Source organism: Limulus polyphemus, unplaced genomic scaffold (assembly GCF_000517525.1).
Source record: "Limulus polyphemus unplaced genomic scaffold, Limulus_polyphemus-2.1.2 Scaffold856, whole genome shotgun sequence".
Lineage (NCBI taxonomy): Eukaryota > Metazoa > Arthropoda > Merostomata > Xiphosura > Limulidae > Limulus > Limulus polyphemus.
Genome location: NW_013666466.1, coordinates 5,092 through 18,895, shown reverse-complemented (window position 1 = coordinate 18,895; position 13,804 = coordinate 5,092). Strand labels below are relative to the sequence as shown.

The 13,804-nt window shown below is 36.1% G+C and overlaps 1 protein-coding gene across 2 annotated transcripts in view; it reads left to right on the top strand.

Annotated features, from left to right (window-relative positions):
- The window catches only part of LOC106460889 (protein argonaute-2-like), an 88,082-nt gene extending 75,509 nt beyond the window's left edge, over positions 1–12,573 (top strand). For both annotated transcript variants that reach the window (XM_013920645.2, XM_022387689.1), the window contains exons 6-7: positions 167–389; positions 12,486–12,573. In XM_013920645.2, the coding sequence (XP_013776099.1) occupies positions 167–389; positions 12,486–12,573 (311 nt within the window). The remainder of the gene's footprint in view (positions 1–166; positions 390–12,485) is intronic.
- The last annotated feature ends 1,231 nt before the right edge of the window (positions 12,574–13,804 follow it).

The window sequence follows — 13,804 nt, the reverse complement described above, 5'->3', positions numbered from 1 at the left end:
ATAAAGTAAACTAAAAGTAAGTAAGTAAAAAAATTAAATTAACGTTATAGTATAGTAGTAGGTCTCTCTTCGTAAGTTAATTAATTTTATTAGTTTATTGTTGTTGTGTGTGTGATATATATATATATATATATATATATTTTATTTTTTTTTTTTTTTCCCACAGTGTCTGCAACTGCTTTCTACAAAGCTCAGGCTGTAATTGACTTTATGTGTGAAGTCTTGGAGAGTAGGGATGTACATGAGCAGCGAAAACCTCTTACAGATTCACAAAGGGTGAAATTCACAAAAGAAATTAAAGGGCTGAAAATTGAAATAACTCACTGTGGTTCTATGCGACGCAAATACAGAGTCTGCAATGTAACTAGACGTCCAGCACAGCTTCAATCGTAAGTTTGGTAATACAAATTATAAAAAGGTTCATTGTAAAATTTTGTGGAATGTGCTTTGCTCTAGATTTTTCAGTAAGGACAATTGATAAATTGTAAAGACTTGTTTGGGCTGTTCTTAAACTAAATAAGCTGTTTAAAATCTGTATAACTTCTGCCTTCTATATAACTGTAAAATAAAGTTTGAGAGCATTACATCGGTACTTAAGCCAAACTTTGTAAACAGAAGCAAAATACAAACAATTTATATTGTGTTTCATAATTTTCAGTATTTGTTGTACTGTGTAAGTTTGAAAATTATAAAGTATTGTTTTTTGATACATAATGTGGACTTTTTTCATACAGCAAGGTTTTTTCCAGGTTTGGAATTCTCGTACTATTTTCTAGCACCTTATGAACTTTTCAGCTTGCATTTGACCTAAAATATACAGGATGGTCCCTAGCCTTTCCCACCTTCCCATAATAAAGGAAGCTGAAATGATAAGTAATGCAACAAATTTCACTGTTAACTGCATTAGCATGATCACAGAATCCCTGTAACATTGCAGTTATTTGAAGTGCCCAGCATCATTATCAATACATATGTTACATAAATGAACTTTTTAATATCTTTAGTATCTTAATAGCTCTGGATATTGGTGTTTTTTTTTGCTAATATATCAGATTTTTGCCTTGATAATAAAATTACAAATATTGTTTTAATTATGAGTGTGTAAGAACATTTTTATCTATAATAAATTAATAACAAACATTTAATTTGCTTATTTGTCATGACAGTGTAGTGTGTTCCTGCTGTCACATTAGCTTTAAATATTACACACTAGCCTATTAGTGCTTTGAAAACTTGTGAAAACTGTGGTATGCCTTCAGACTTACTAAGAAGAAATTATTGTAATTGTTAACTATTTGTTAGCAACTGTTTTGAATTAGGATAAACAAAAGTTGCAAAATTTATGAAGTTTTTATCCTTTGAATTGAAATCTTCAAAATATTGGGTATTTATAATTCTGTACTGTTGGCATACAAATGAATGGAATGGTTCAAAAGTTGCATTTTGTAGGTAACCTCTGTCTTAATATTGGTTGAATGGGCAAATATTCAGTGATGTTTATTGTAAGATAAAATGTTATGAATGGGGCAATACATATGTGTTGTATGATGTCGTTTTGCTGCATATTCTATTAATTAAGGACAGTAATTGAAAGAAAAGTCTGCCTCAGTGAATATATATATGTAAAAATAAAATTTTTTGAAAAATATACATATTAGGTGTAATAATTTTTATGGATCCCCAAGTTATTTGTCTTAGTAGCAGTCTGTATTGTGTTGCTAAGAGTATTTAGCAAAATTTGGAAAATTGTTGCCAGAACTACATAAATTGGAAATTTTGATATTAGTAGATACGAGTGTGAATGCTGTTATGTACATTTGTGTTGTGTTGCAAGCTTTAAACTCTCAATAAATATAATTTAAAAAAAAAGTAACATAATACATGTAGATGTAAGTGGATAGTGGCACAAGTCTGGCCTAATTATCTTTATCTTTGAAGTGTTTTATATAGAGAATATGGACAGCAAATGAAAAATAAAGGAACACAACTTTAGAAATAGAACAGACTCTTCACAGTGTATACTGCTAGGATATTTATCAGTATTGTTCAGCTTCAGTGTTTATTATATAGACTTTTTTGTCTGCTGGAGAGAGGAGCAAAATGTCTGCTCAAGATGAAGAAAGGAATCAGAATGATAACAGGCTTGCAAGATAGACCAAGTTTGTTCTGTGGCTCTCTGAAATCCTATTATGTACACCAAATATCATTCCCAATGTACATATCCGAGAGAGAGAAACTCCAACTTGACACTAACTTGGAATGAGTATTACCTCAGTCCAGGAGGCATACCTAGAAACACAGCCAAACAAGCCTTATTGAATGATTGATATGACAATTAGTCTTTGCTGAGCTAGAAGAATTGCTCATTTTATGACTTTTCCAGATTCAATTTACAGGGATGTCACTAACTACATAGTGAACAGCTGCTCAAAAAGTTAGAAAAATTTACCAGAATAAATTTAACTGAAAATATATTGTTTTTTAGTAAAGAAAGGTAAACTTAGCACTTCTTTCAACTGCAACAACTTCCTTTACACAGAGCCTGCATAGAGTGAAACCTTCAAAGTAAGTATCAGGAGGTCAAATTTATAAGTTTATAAGAGGTCATACCTGTAATCACATCCAGTCTACACACACAGTTTCATGATAGAACAAAATGAAAATTTATTCAAACACAAGGGCTCCAACAGACAGTAAAACTCAAAATCAGTATTTGAAATTAGAGATAAATAAAACAAACTGAAATGAAATAGAACAGACTGAATGAAATTGAATATTAAACAAAACAGCATTGCAAATAGCCATAACAAAGGATAATTCAATGTAAAATAAAATATGAATAACATTCAGATATACCTTTATTTTATATTGCATGAAACACTATCATGAAATAGATGATATTTGATGAAGAATTAGTCAGCATCAAATTAAAATCATAAAATAAATAACAATGAAAACTAGTTTGAAACTGAACACATAAACTTTAAGAAGAAGAAAAATTAAATACAAAATCAGGGATGTCAGAAAATAAATCTATAAATAAGTCAATTAAATTCATAAAATAAAACATTACAAAACTGAAAATAACTGAAAATACAGAACAAAAATGTCAATCTTTTAACCATTTCTATTTTCACACAAAAGGATTTTAAATAAACCATATATTGAATTAAATACAAAATAAAATAAGCAAACTTGGAACTTGGGGAAAGACTAAATGAAATGCTTAATTAATCATAATGAGATAAAATAGAACTTTTGAGATGATAACTTGCCTTCAGACACAGAAATGCTATTTTCCTCGTATGTCTGCTTATTAGATTTGCATGCTTTAGCTAACTCCCACTTAAATTTATGTTTTTAACATGAACTGTGCCAGTGGAGGGCAACAGAACCTCTGTGTGCAGTAACTTCCCTATGCACTTGCACTCATGATAACTTCATAATTTTCCTTGGCATTGCATTGAACAGATGTTTAAATATCTTGTTTGAGGTCAATTTGATGAGACTTGCATTTGTTAATGAAACTTTAATTTTCATTTGCTTTAGCTTTTGTTTCAAAAGATTTAATTTTTATCATGAAGTATTTTATCTGTAGTATTATTAACTTTTACCTTAATCTTCCATTATCTTTCTGGATATCATTTTCAGGTTATTGTGTCTTTCCCCTTTACTTGATATTAATGGTTTATGCTGTTTCCTTTCTCTCGCAATTCTTCACTCATAGCCACATACCTCATTCTCCTTGCATTTGTGACTCTTTAGTCCTGACTTGCAGACATTCTTCCTTTTCTTTCTTGACTTTCTGTTTTAGTTAGCTATTTGGCCTGCTTAAAGATCAGGCTTCTTGATTTCTATTTCACTCTAAAGTTTCCAATTTTTGTATCTTTGTGCTTTTCTCACCACCCTTCTATATTACCATTCCTCCCTCCACATTTTGTCTGAGGCACTTATTTGTGCTCCAGAGGGATTTTCTGAAGATGTTTGTTTCCTTCTCTTTGCCAGCTTAGCTTGTTCTTCTTCTTCTCTGTCTCTCTTTACTTAGTTCCCCTGCTGTTGGAACTCATTTACTGTACACCCTCCTCCTCCTTGTGCACATGGTCTTCATTGAGCTCCCTTTCTTTACTCAGTGGTGTTCATTTCTCACTAGAGTCCTTTATTGAAGTTGCAGGACATCAATTCCTGTTTTTTTTCTTTGACTTGTTCCTCGTCTGAGTCTGTATACCCCTACCCTTCCCACTCCAGGTTCCAGGTCTTCCTCTTTTTCTTGTCCTCCCACTACTTGACATCTGGTTCATTGCTCTTCTTGTCAGTGGCTTTCATGATTGACCATGTGGTACCCAACTCCTTTTTTTTTAGCCAGCTGTTGGTCTTAGTTTCTACTGGCAGACATTTTTATGTTATTTCCCATTGCCTCTCTCCCCACTTCTTTTTGCTTCACTCCTTTTCTTGTTTCCTTTTCCCTTCAATCTTGCGTATAATCCTTTTCACCTGGTCTGCAGTTGGCCGTGGTTGAAGTGTCAGACACCTTTCTACACATCCCTATTGCCCTGGCCTCCAGATGTCCATCAGACTTGCATCTTCCAATTCCTTGCTTTTCCCTTCCACATAGAGTCAGCACCTTTTGTATTCATTTGTATCATGAGGGCCTTTGCTCGTCATTTTCATGCCTTGGAGCTGTAATTAATTTTCTTGAACATTTGGCTTCTATTGGCTCATTCTCGGGAGGTATCCTTTTCTCACACCTCCCTTCTTTTCCCAGAAGTTGCTTGGTTGGGTGGCTTGTGAAGATACTTAAGTCCTTTGTCATGTCCACTCAGTATTGGTACATCTGGGAGTTTTCTTTATCTCTTGTCTCAGCTGATTCTCCTCTTAACATGCAAACTATGGAGTTTCTTTCATGCAGCTGGAATTTACTACAACAATACTCAGCCATCATCTGACCATTGCATTTATTCTGTTGTTAGGTGGCTTTTCTAAGTTACTGTAGAGAAAACTCATTCAACCACCACTGTTGATCTTAGCCATTCTTTGTACTCTTAAGGGTACTGTGGAACTACACCTGGCAGTGGTGGACCATACATTACATGTACATGAAGAAATACTTCTCGCCAAAATGTCAGAAGGATTGGCAAACATCCAGTTAATTACTGTTCTTTTGCTTTATATGCCATCATTATATATGGCAACTTTTCACTCCATTCAGTTTGCTCTGGATTCACAACTTTACAAGCATGTGTTTGGTAATCTGTATTGCCCACTATGTCAAACCTTCTGACTGGGGATGATATGGTAAAGTTTGAATCTTCACGAAAGGTCAGTGGACATTTGACTATTGAAAATGACTCCCTGGTCTATGTGGATCTCTTCAAGGTTCTTCAAATTGTGTTATCTAGTGCTCAACTATCTCGTCTACCACTGCTCGGACTAGTATATCCATCAAAGGATTGGCTTGAGCCCACTTTGTGAAGAAGTCAATGACAACAAGAATGTAACAAGAGAAATGAATATAAACCATATAACCTGAGCACTTTTGAAAGGTGGACCTTTCTTCTTCTGGGGGCAAACTGAAGTAGAAAAGTCCACCTTTTGAAAGCACTCGGGTTATAGGGTTTTTATTCATTTCTATCAAGACTTCTTGAACCTATATGTCTTTCTAACATCAAGAATGTAACAATGTCCTTTTGGTGTCTCTGATAGTGGATCAATGATATCTAGGGCTATCCTCTGAAGAGGAGACCCAACAATTCACTGTTCAAGTTTGTCCTGTCTTGGTTTTTCCTCTGGGTAACATACACAGAGTTTACACCAACAACTAATATCTCGGCTCACTTGTGGCCAAAAGAACTGCCATTGAATTTTAGCATGTGTGTAAGTCACACCTTAGTGCTCTTCAGTCTTTGTGTTGTGTAGTATCCAGAGTACCTCTTGCCTCAAAGATTGGGAGACCACTAGCAGCAGCATCATGTTGCATTGGCTGGTACTAATGGTACAACAAATCCTCTTGCATTTGTAATTGGTGTTCAGTGTTGGAAAGCAAGGTGTGCCCATGCTAGATCTGGATTTGTCAGTTGCTCATCTTGGAGCTTTTAATGTATGAAAATTAGTATTCATTCTTCAGTGGAGTCAACTATTTTATGGTTGACATTCACTACCACTGAAACATCCATGATTTCAACTCCTGTACAGTGTCCAGGATCAGGATGCAATGAATGGATGATGTCTTACTGTGTGGCAAGATAGTTCATCTGCATTTCTGTGCTGCAGATGTGGGTGATGAACTATGAAATAGTCATATTATTGCAGTGCTATGACCCAATGTACTGTCACCCTTCTGGGTTTATAAAGTTTAGTAACTACTTCAGCATGGTTAACCTTCTAATATTCAAGTAGTAATGTTAGTGCTTGACAAAGACTACCACAGCTTGCATTTATTTGTCAAACAGCACTTGCATTCTAAAGCTGTGAATGCATGACTAGCATATGATTCATTCCATCCTGCAAATGCAATAACAATGCTCCAACTCCATTATCACTTGTTTCAGGAGATAGACCTACTATGGGGCCTTCACTCAAGTAAGCTTTAGGGATTAGAATTCTTGCTCACACATCACTCCTTTCAAACTGTGCTTCCACTTTATTGAGAGCCAAAAACAGTACTGCTATGTTTGAGAAGTAGGCAACAAACTGTCAGTAGTAGGATGAAAAATCAAGGAAATTACACACTTCTCACTTTGCCATGGGTTGAGACCAATCTCAGACCACAACTATCTTAGCCAGTTCTGTAGAGATTTGATCTCTACCCACTATGTGACCAAGAAAACTTCCATTTGCATTAGCAGACACTCCCTGTCTGTCTTTTGAATGCATTAGAATACCATCTTCAGGTTCTCAGACATCAACTCAAAAGTGTGTCCAAACATTAAAACATCATTGACATATACCACATATTGTTCCCTTTACAATCCCTTGAATATTAACTCCATCAATCTTTCAAAAGTGGCTAGAGCATTTCACAGACTGAATGTCATCACTTGAAACTTCTACAGTCCATCTCTTATGCTAAAAGAAGGTTTACCCTTAATTTCATTGTCCAGCTTGACTTACCAGTATCCAGAAGCTAAGTCCAATGTGATAAAACAACAGGAGTTTGCTGATGTGTTCAGCTGGTCATCTGTTCATTTTAATGGTAAGATATCAATATGAATTACTGCATTTACCTGCTAGAAGTCCACACAGAACCTCAGCATTCTTTCTTTCTTCCTGACAGTGACTGCTGGGGAAACCAAGCACTTTCTGAAGATTGCACGATTACATCCAGCAAGATCTGCTGTGTTTCAGCTCTTGTGACCCCGTTAGTGCTCCATGAAAGCTGGTGAGGCAGTTTCTTTATCATATAAGATGCCTGTATCTATGTGATTTAGAGTCACCATTGTTTGTCCCAAGTAGCTATCCAGTCCCACATATATATCAGCATATTCACCCAACAAGCCACTGAGTTGCCTTCACTGCACTGGGTCTGCATTTCCTACATAATCATTAACCAATGCTTTTAGATGTGTCGGCAACCTAGTATTTGCTCTTAGTCACAGTGTTATAAAAGCAAGTATAATGTAACCAACAGTCTTGATTACCTCTACCTCCATTATCATATCAGTGACTATTCCACCATCTAGCTGGATAGCCAGTCATTTGTAATTACGGAACAACACCCAGCTGTCATTCCTTGTCAGAAAGATCATCATCTGAGTTAATGCTCCATGTTTTTTATACAAAAAAGTTTATCTCAGGCATGGCTTCTATCACCACATCACAAACGTATTAGACTGTGTCCAGATTAAACCATGGAATACCACTTGTGTCATGGAGGTACTATCATTCTCTGCTCCATGTTTTCTTGTGTGATCCACTGTCTCTGGGCTTGATGTAGAAAGCATTGGATGACTCTCCTGTGTACATCAACTCACTTGTTGCATAGGCAAAACTGTTGGATAAAATCCACAAATCCACAGCACGTCCATCCTGAGGATGCCTATTCCAGATTCAAGGTTTGAGATGACTCCCTTTGTTTAGTTCGTGACACCTCCTAAACTGAGCTGGAAATTTGGTTCTCTTCTTTTGTCTAATCTATCAGCATTTGCCAAAACAATGCTTATGTCTACTGGCCAGAGTGGTGATTTATCTTGGAGAGCTTGAAAGAGTGCAAAATCCTCTGCCAGTGGCATATTTGTCCATATATGAAGCAGATGCTTTGTTCTTCCCATGCTGTTAGACAGACGGGTAAAGTCATCAACTACAGTGACAACAGGTAGCTCATGGGTGGACTTTGTTGTGTTTGCGTGTATCCTGGTATGGACATTTTTCACATATTCATCTCCTCTACACCTTCTGGCTGGTTTATCTCATGATGGTTTTTGCTTGGGAAGAGTGCATACTATTTCTCGGTCAGAGCCCCTTTTGAATTCATAGGATCTTGCCAGGTGGCTGGTGATGCCTCTTAGAGTATATTTATTTCATTTTATTTTGCATCAAGCCAGGATAACAGAAAGTTCTCCTACCATCTGACCTGGCACTATATATATATATATATATATGCTCACTGTAAGATGGGGTGTTCTGCAAGACCACTTGAGGTATCCTCATGGTGTATATGACTTTTCTGATGCAGACTGTACCTATTCCATAGACTATCAGGGAAAAACCAGCACCAGAGAGTGTTCTGCTTGTGTCCCTGGCTTACAATTGCTGGCTTTGTAAAATAGGTTTACACAGTAACCCATTGCACTGTCTCCAGTAAAAGATCTTTCCAGGCTGGAGGACTAATGGGTATCTGGACATTTTCTCCAGGTCTCCACACTAGAAATTCTTCCCCCCCCCTCCCCCTTTCTCATAGAGTGGAGCATAGAAGACTCTTGCCACATACCAGTTCTTAACAGCTTGGGTGGTGAAAAATGGAGAATCCTCACTGATTGGGAACTAACTGCAGAGGCAGAAATGAGGATATCAATATGGTGAGAAGTGAAGTGGTGGTGACACCATCAGTGTAGCACAGGTTACCCCTCATACATAGCTATACCATATGCCACTTGTGCCATTTGCAGCCTGAGTCTTCTCAGTCGGTTGAAGTGAGCACACACTATAATGCTGTACCCACCACCTACAGCTAGAATCTGTTCAGTAGAGTTGAGATGAAGTCATAATATGATACTATGCCCTCCTTCTGCAACTTGTGACTGTCCAGTTGAGTTTATACGAGAATTCACCATATCCCATGCCCTCCTTCTGTGGCCATGTCTGTTCAATATAGTTGAGGTGAGCACACTCTATACACATGTGCCCTCCTCCTGCGGTCATTACATGTTTAGTTGAATTGAGGCAAGCACCACAAACTGTGCCCTCCTTGTGGAGCTGATGTCTGTTCAGTTGAGTCAATGTGTGCACACACACCATACCACTCTAAGTGCATGACTACTGTGCCATCCTCCCTCAGGTGGTGTCAGCCCAATAAAGTCTGATGGTGGAGTTGAGATGAGCACGCAAGGCATAGTGTGAACAAGCTTCAACCATGCTACACATTTTGGCTCTGTGACTTCTTGTGCGCAAGTACTCAGATGGCCATGTTCGTATTCCTCCCATCCATGTAACATTGTCTTGTTTGCCTTTTTCTTTTCAGGCAAAGAGTATACCCTGGAAGAGATGAGATGCGGTCACCCAAGGATATGCCTCTATGGAGTCCCTGTCATTGAGTGTTACATTTCATGTGAGAGATGAGATGCGGTCACCCAAGGATATGCCTCTATGGAGTCCCTGTCATTGAGTGTTACATTTCATGTGAGAGATGGGATGCGGTCACCCAAGGATATGCCTCTATGGAGTCCCTGTCATTGAGTGTTACATTTCATAGGCTTCCTTTAGACACTTTCTAAAGGGTGCTTATCTAGATAAGTCTTTGTACTGGCCCTCTTCATCACTTCAACATGGGATTCTAGCTTAACTGTGTGCAGAAGTATGGTACCATCTCAGAAGTTAACATTTTCCTTACCTGAAAATGTATTTCCAATAGATACTCATCTCTCACACATTCCTACCCATTTTCCCCATTTCTGGTGCACATCTTCTTACTTGCCTCATCAAAAAATGAAGATTCCCAAGTGCAAATGCATAGGGGGAGCTAGTGTGCATGGAAGTATGCCACCCTCATATTGTTGGAGGTCTTTGTTGCATGATTATATCATCTAGTAGCATAATTCATGTAGATCACATAAGATTAGGTGGGAGTTGCCTCAAGGCTAGTGGCATGAAAATCTCTTAAACAGATGAGTGGGGAAAATAGCTTAAATGTGTGAAGAGTTGAGTATCTATCAGAAATACATTTTCATGTAAGGAAAATGTTAACTTTTGGCAGGGAAAAAGTGATTTTCAGCTAAGACAGCTTTATTTTTCTGACAGGGTGATCAGCCTATTGAATGGGTTGCCTTTAGGTAAAATGGATGTAGTTAATTTAAGGGAGTTAAAGTGAAAGCTTGGTAAAGAGTTGAACGATGATGGCTGTCTCTAAGGTTGTTGTTTTTTTCAAGGATTTAGGATAATTTAGTGGATAGGACCGCCTAGATAGACCAAAAAGTTTCTTCTTGTCAGTTAACATTATGTTATATGAAGCCACATCTCAGGAGAAGCCTTGTAATCATAACAAATAACACCAGTGTAAGTTTAATGCTAAATCAAAGGTAAGGCCTTCAAGTCTTACCTAAAGAGTTAGATTACTCCAGTCCTTTTGATATCACAAAATAAATGTTACCACGAAGGAAAATAAATAGAAATGTCCTTTTCTTTCATAAGCTTATATACAATTTACATTTCTTGTTACTGACTGCAGAATAAATGCATATACACACAGCTCAGCATAACAGAAACATTAGAAATAAAAGCAGAATTACTTTCACCATCATAACAAAGCAGCCAACAAATTATTATGCTTATTTGTTGGAACTATGATGTAGGTCTCACGAAAAACCACTAAATCAAATATGATGAAAAATAACTCAAAGCAAAACATAGGAAACTAATAAGCATTTTACTCTGGTTTGTACTGACTTTTGTCAAATTTTTTGCTGTGTTAGAGCATAACTCACTGCACTCCAGAAAGATTAGGATGGACCTACTAGCTTGTCAAGCCACAATTCTGAAGATGTTGTCCAAGGTTGTTTTGGCTTGATTAGAAGATCAAAAGCTCACTTGTTGAGTTTATTAGGCAAATAATATCTGGCAAAATTTGCTACAAAACTTGTGCTGAGAGCTGTTAGGTCCTTTTGGCATATTTGTATGTCCAAGTTTCAAGTTATTTTCAACAGTCAAAACTAATTGTTGGTTTTTGTAATCTTCTTTGACAACCTCATCTATTATAGTGCTGTATCTAGCTGTGATTTAAGTGATTATTGTGAAGCATCAGACTGAGGTACTACTAACAAATAGTTTGATAGCTTGATCAGCAAGGGTCATAACACCATTTCAACTGTTGATCTTTCAACCAACCAGTTGTTTTAACTTTTATCATAATCAAGCCATTGATATTTTTAATCAAATAACTGTCCTACTTGTTGGTCACACAATAACCATACTCATAATCATTAGAAGGTTGAGGGCAGCATCTTGAGTGATCTTCAGAACAAAACAAACTGCTTCTTTACCAGAATTTCCTTGTCTTACATGGAATTAATCAAGTACTAGCAGCTTCTTCCTCCACATCAGCTGAGTTCAGACCATACAATACAGTGCTCTCATTATCATATTCAACCTGCCATTCTATTTCTCAGTTTTGGAGAGTCTTTTCAACATGCATCATGCAACCACCATAAATCAAGATGTATCTTGTTGAGCTCCTAATAGACCAGTTCAACCTGAACTGAGTTACTTATGCACAGCTAGTGTATACAACAGCCAAACCCAGCTTTTGAGCAACAATATTCTTGCCATGTCTTCTACATTTCTTTCTGGAACTACATTGATACGAGTAAGAACAAGTTTATTAATCCTATTTTTATGCTCAGTGGATTTTTACTTGAGGTAGCATTGTCTTTTTTCTTAGAATGTATTATATTAGATACCTTTTCTCTTTACCGTGTTTGGTCAAGATGGCATGGTACATATTAAATACGTGCCCATCTAAAAGAGGAGTTATAACATGATCTATTCTACTAGTCATTCAGATTGTTTAAATCCAAGTAGTTGTGTCATGCATCCTATGCTTGTCTCTTGTGGCTTCCCAACAGTGCACGTTTGTTGGCTCTTACCACAGATCACATTATTATTTTCTGAAGAGACTTTGATGGGTTGTATAAAATACTCAAAGTAAATTGTGTCATGGGCATCTTTGTGAATATTGTAATTGCTGGCCTTAAGCTTCACGTGATAGATATACAACTGCAAAAAAAAATATTTTCATCACACTGAGTTTTTTATTATTATTATTTTTCTTTCACTCATAGATTTCCACTGCAGCTGGAAAATGGACAGACTGTGGAGTGTACAGTAGCTAAATATTTTCTTGACAAATACAAGAATAAGTTGAGGTAATGTCTCTTAATTTTTAGTTTTTATATTAATTTGTGTTTACTGTATGCAATAATAATGTTCATGATGACGTATTTTCCAACTCAATGGTGTTCATAGATTATTACTATTCTGGCTTCAAATAAATTTATTCAAATATGATAGCCTTAGAGGCTGGCATGAAAATAAGTTTATGAACAGGAATTTAATAATTGTGTTGCAACACCTTGCTTGTTCAAAAAAAATATTGTGTGACTATATGAAAATATTTATTATTTTTCTTGTGTGCAACATGAGCACTCACTCATCAGAGAATTGTGCATTTACTTTGTAATTAACCATTTCAAATGCTTCTTTTCCTCTTTTAAAACTATGAACATTAGTGGTTTGCTATTAAAAGAAGTATTAGAAGAAGCTTTTGTAAAAAAGTAGTTAGACTCACCAATATGCAATGAAAGAATTATTTTAGTCAGTACCATCAGAAGTGTTATTTTTTCTAACTTGATAAAAGTATGAGTGCGTGTTATTGGTTAAATTCTATCCCATATGCCCAGCTGACAAAATTTTGTTAAGTCAGGACAGGTATTGTTGTAAGAGTTCTGTACTATAGCCAATAAAATTAGTAAATTCTTAAACTCAAAGTAAATACTTTTTAATTCAGTTAATCTTAAGAATGTATTCTTCTGAATGCAAATAAGTTATGTTTTTAGAAAAATTCATTAGAAGTGAAGTTATATTTTTACATGTACTGAAATTGTGAAAATATGAGAGCAGCTAATCTGTGCATTGCAAATTGTTTGTCCTTCAAAAATTAATGTTTTTAAACACACTTTCCCTTGAAAGGTTTGTTTGTGGGAATAAAATTGTTTATATTTGCTATATGTATGATTGAATGGTTGTATAGCTTATAAATATTAATCCAATTATCAGTAAAGCAATATTTCCATTCTTTATTCAATAACCTAGAATTCTGGTGTACTGATATTAGGAGAAGGTGTATTGATGTTTTAGGTCACATATAAGTCTGCGGACTTACAATGCTAGAATCCGGGTTTCGATACCCGTGATGGGCAGAGCACAGATAGCCCATTGTGTAGCTTTGTTCTTAATTACAAACAAACAAAAGTGCTTATTTTGTGTACTACATGTTTTTTCTTATAATACAGAAAAGGATGAAAGATGTTTCATTGGACTATATCATTCATTTCAATTCATTAATTAACCAAATTTTGTGCTCTAAACATCACTTAAAGCC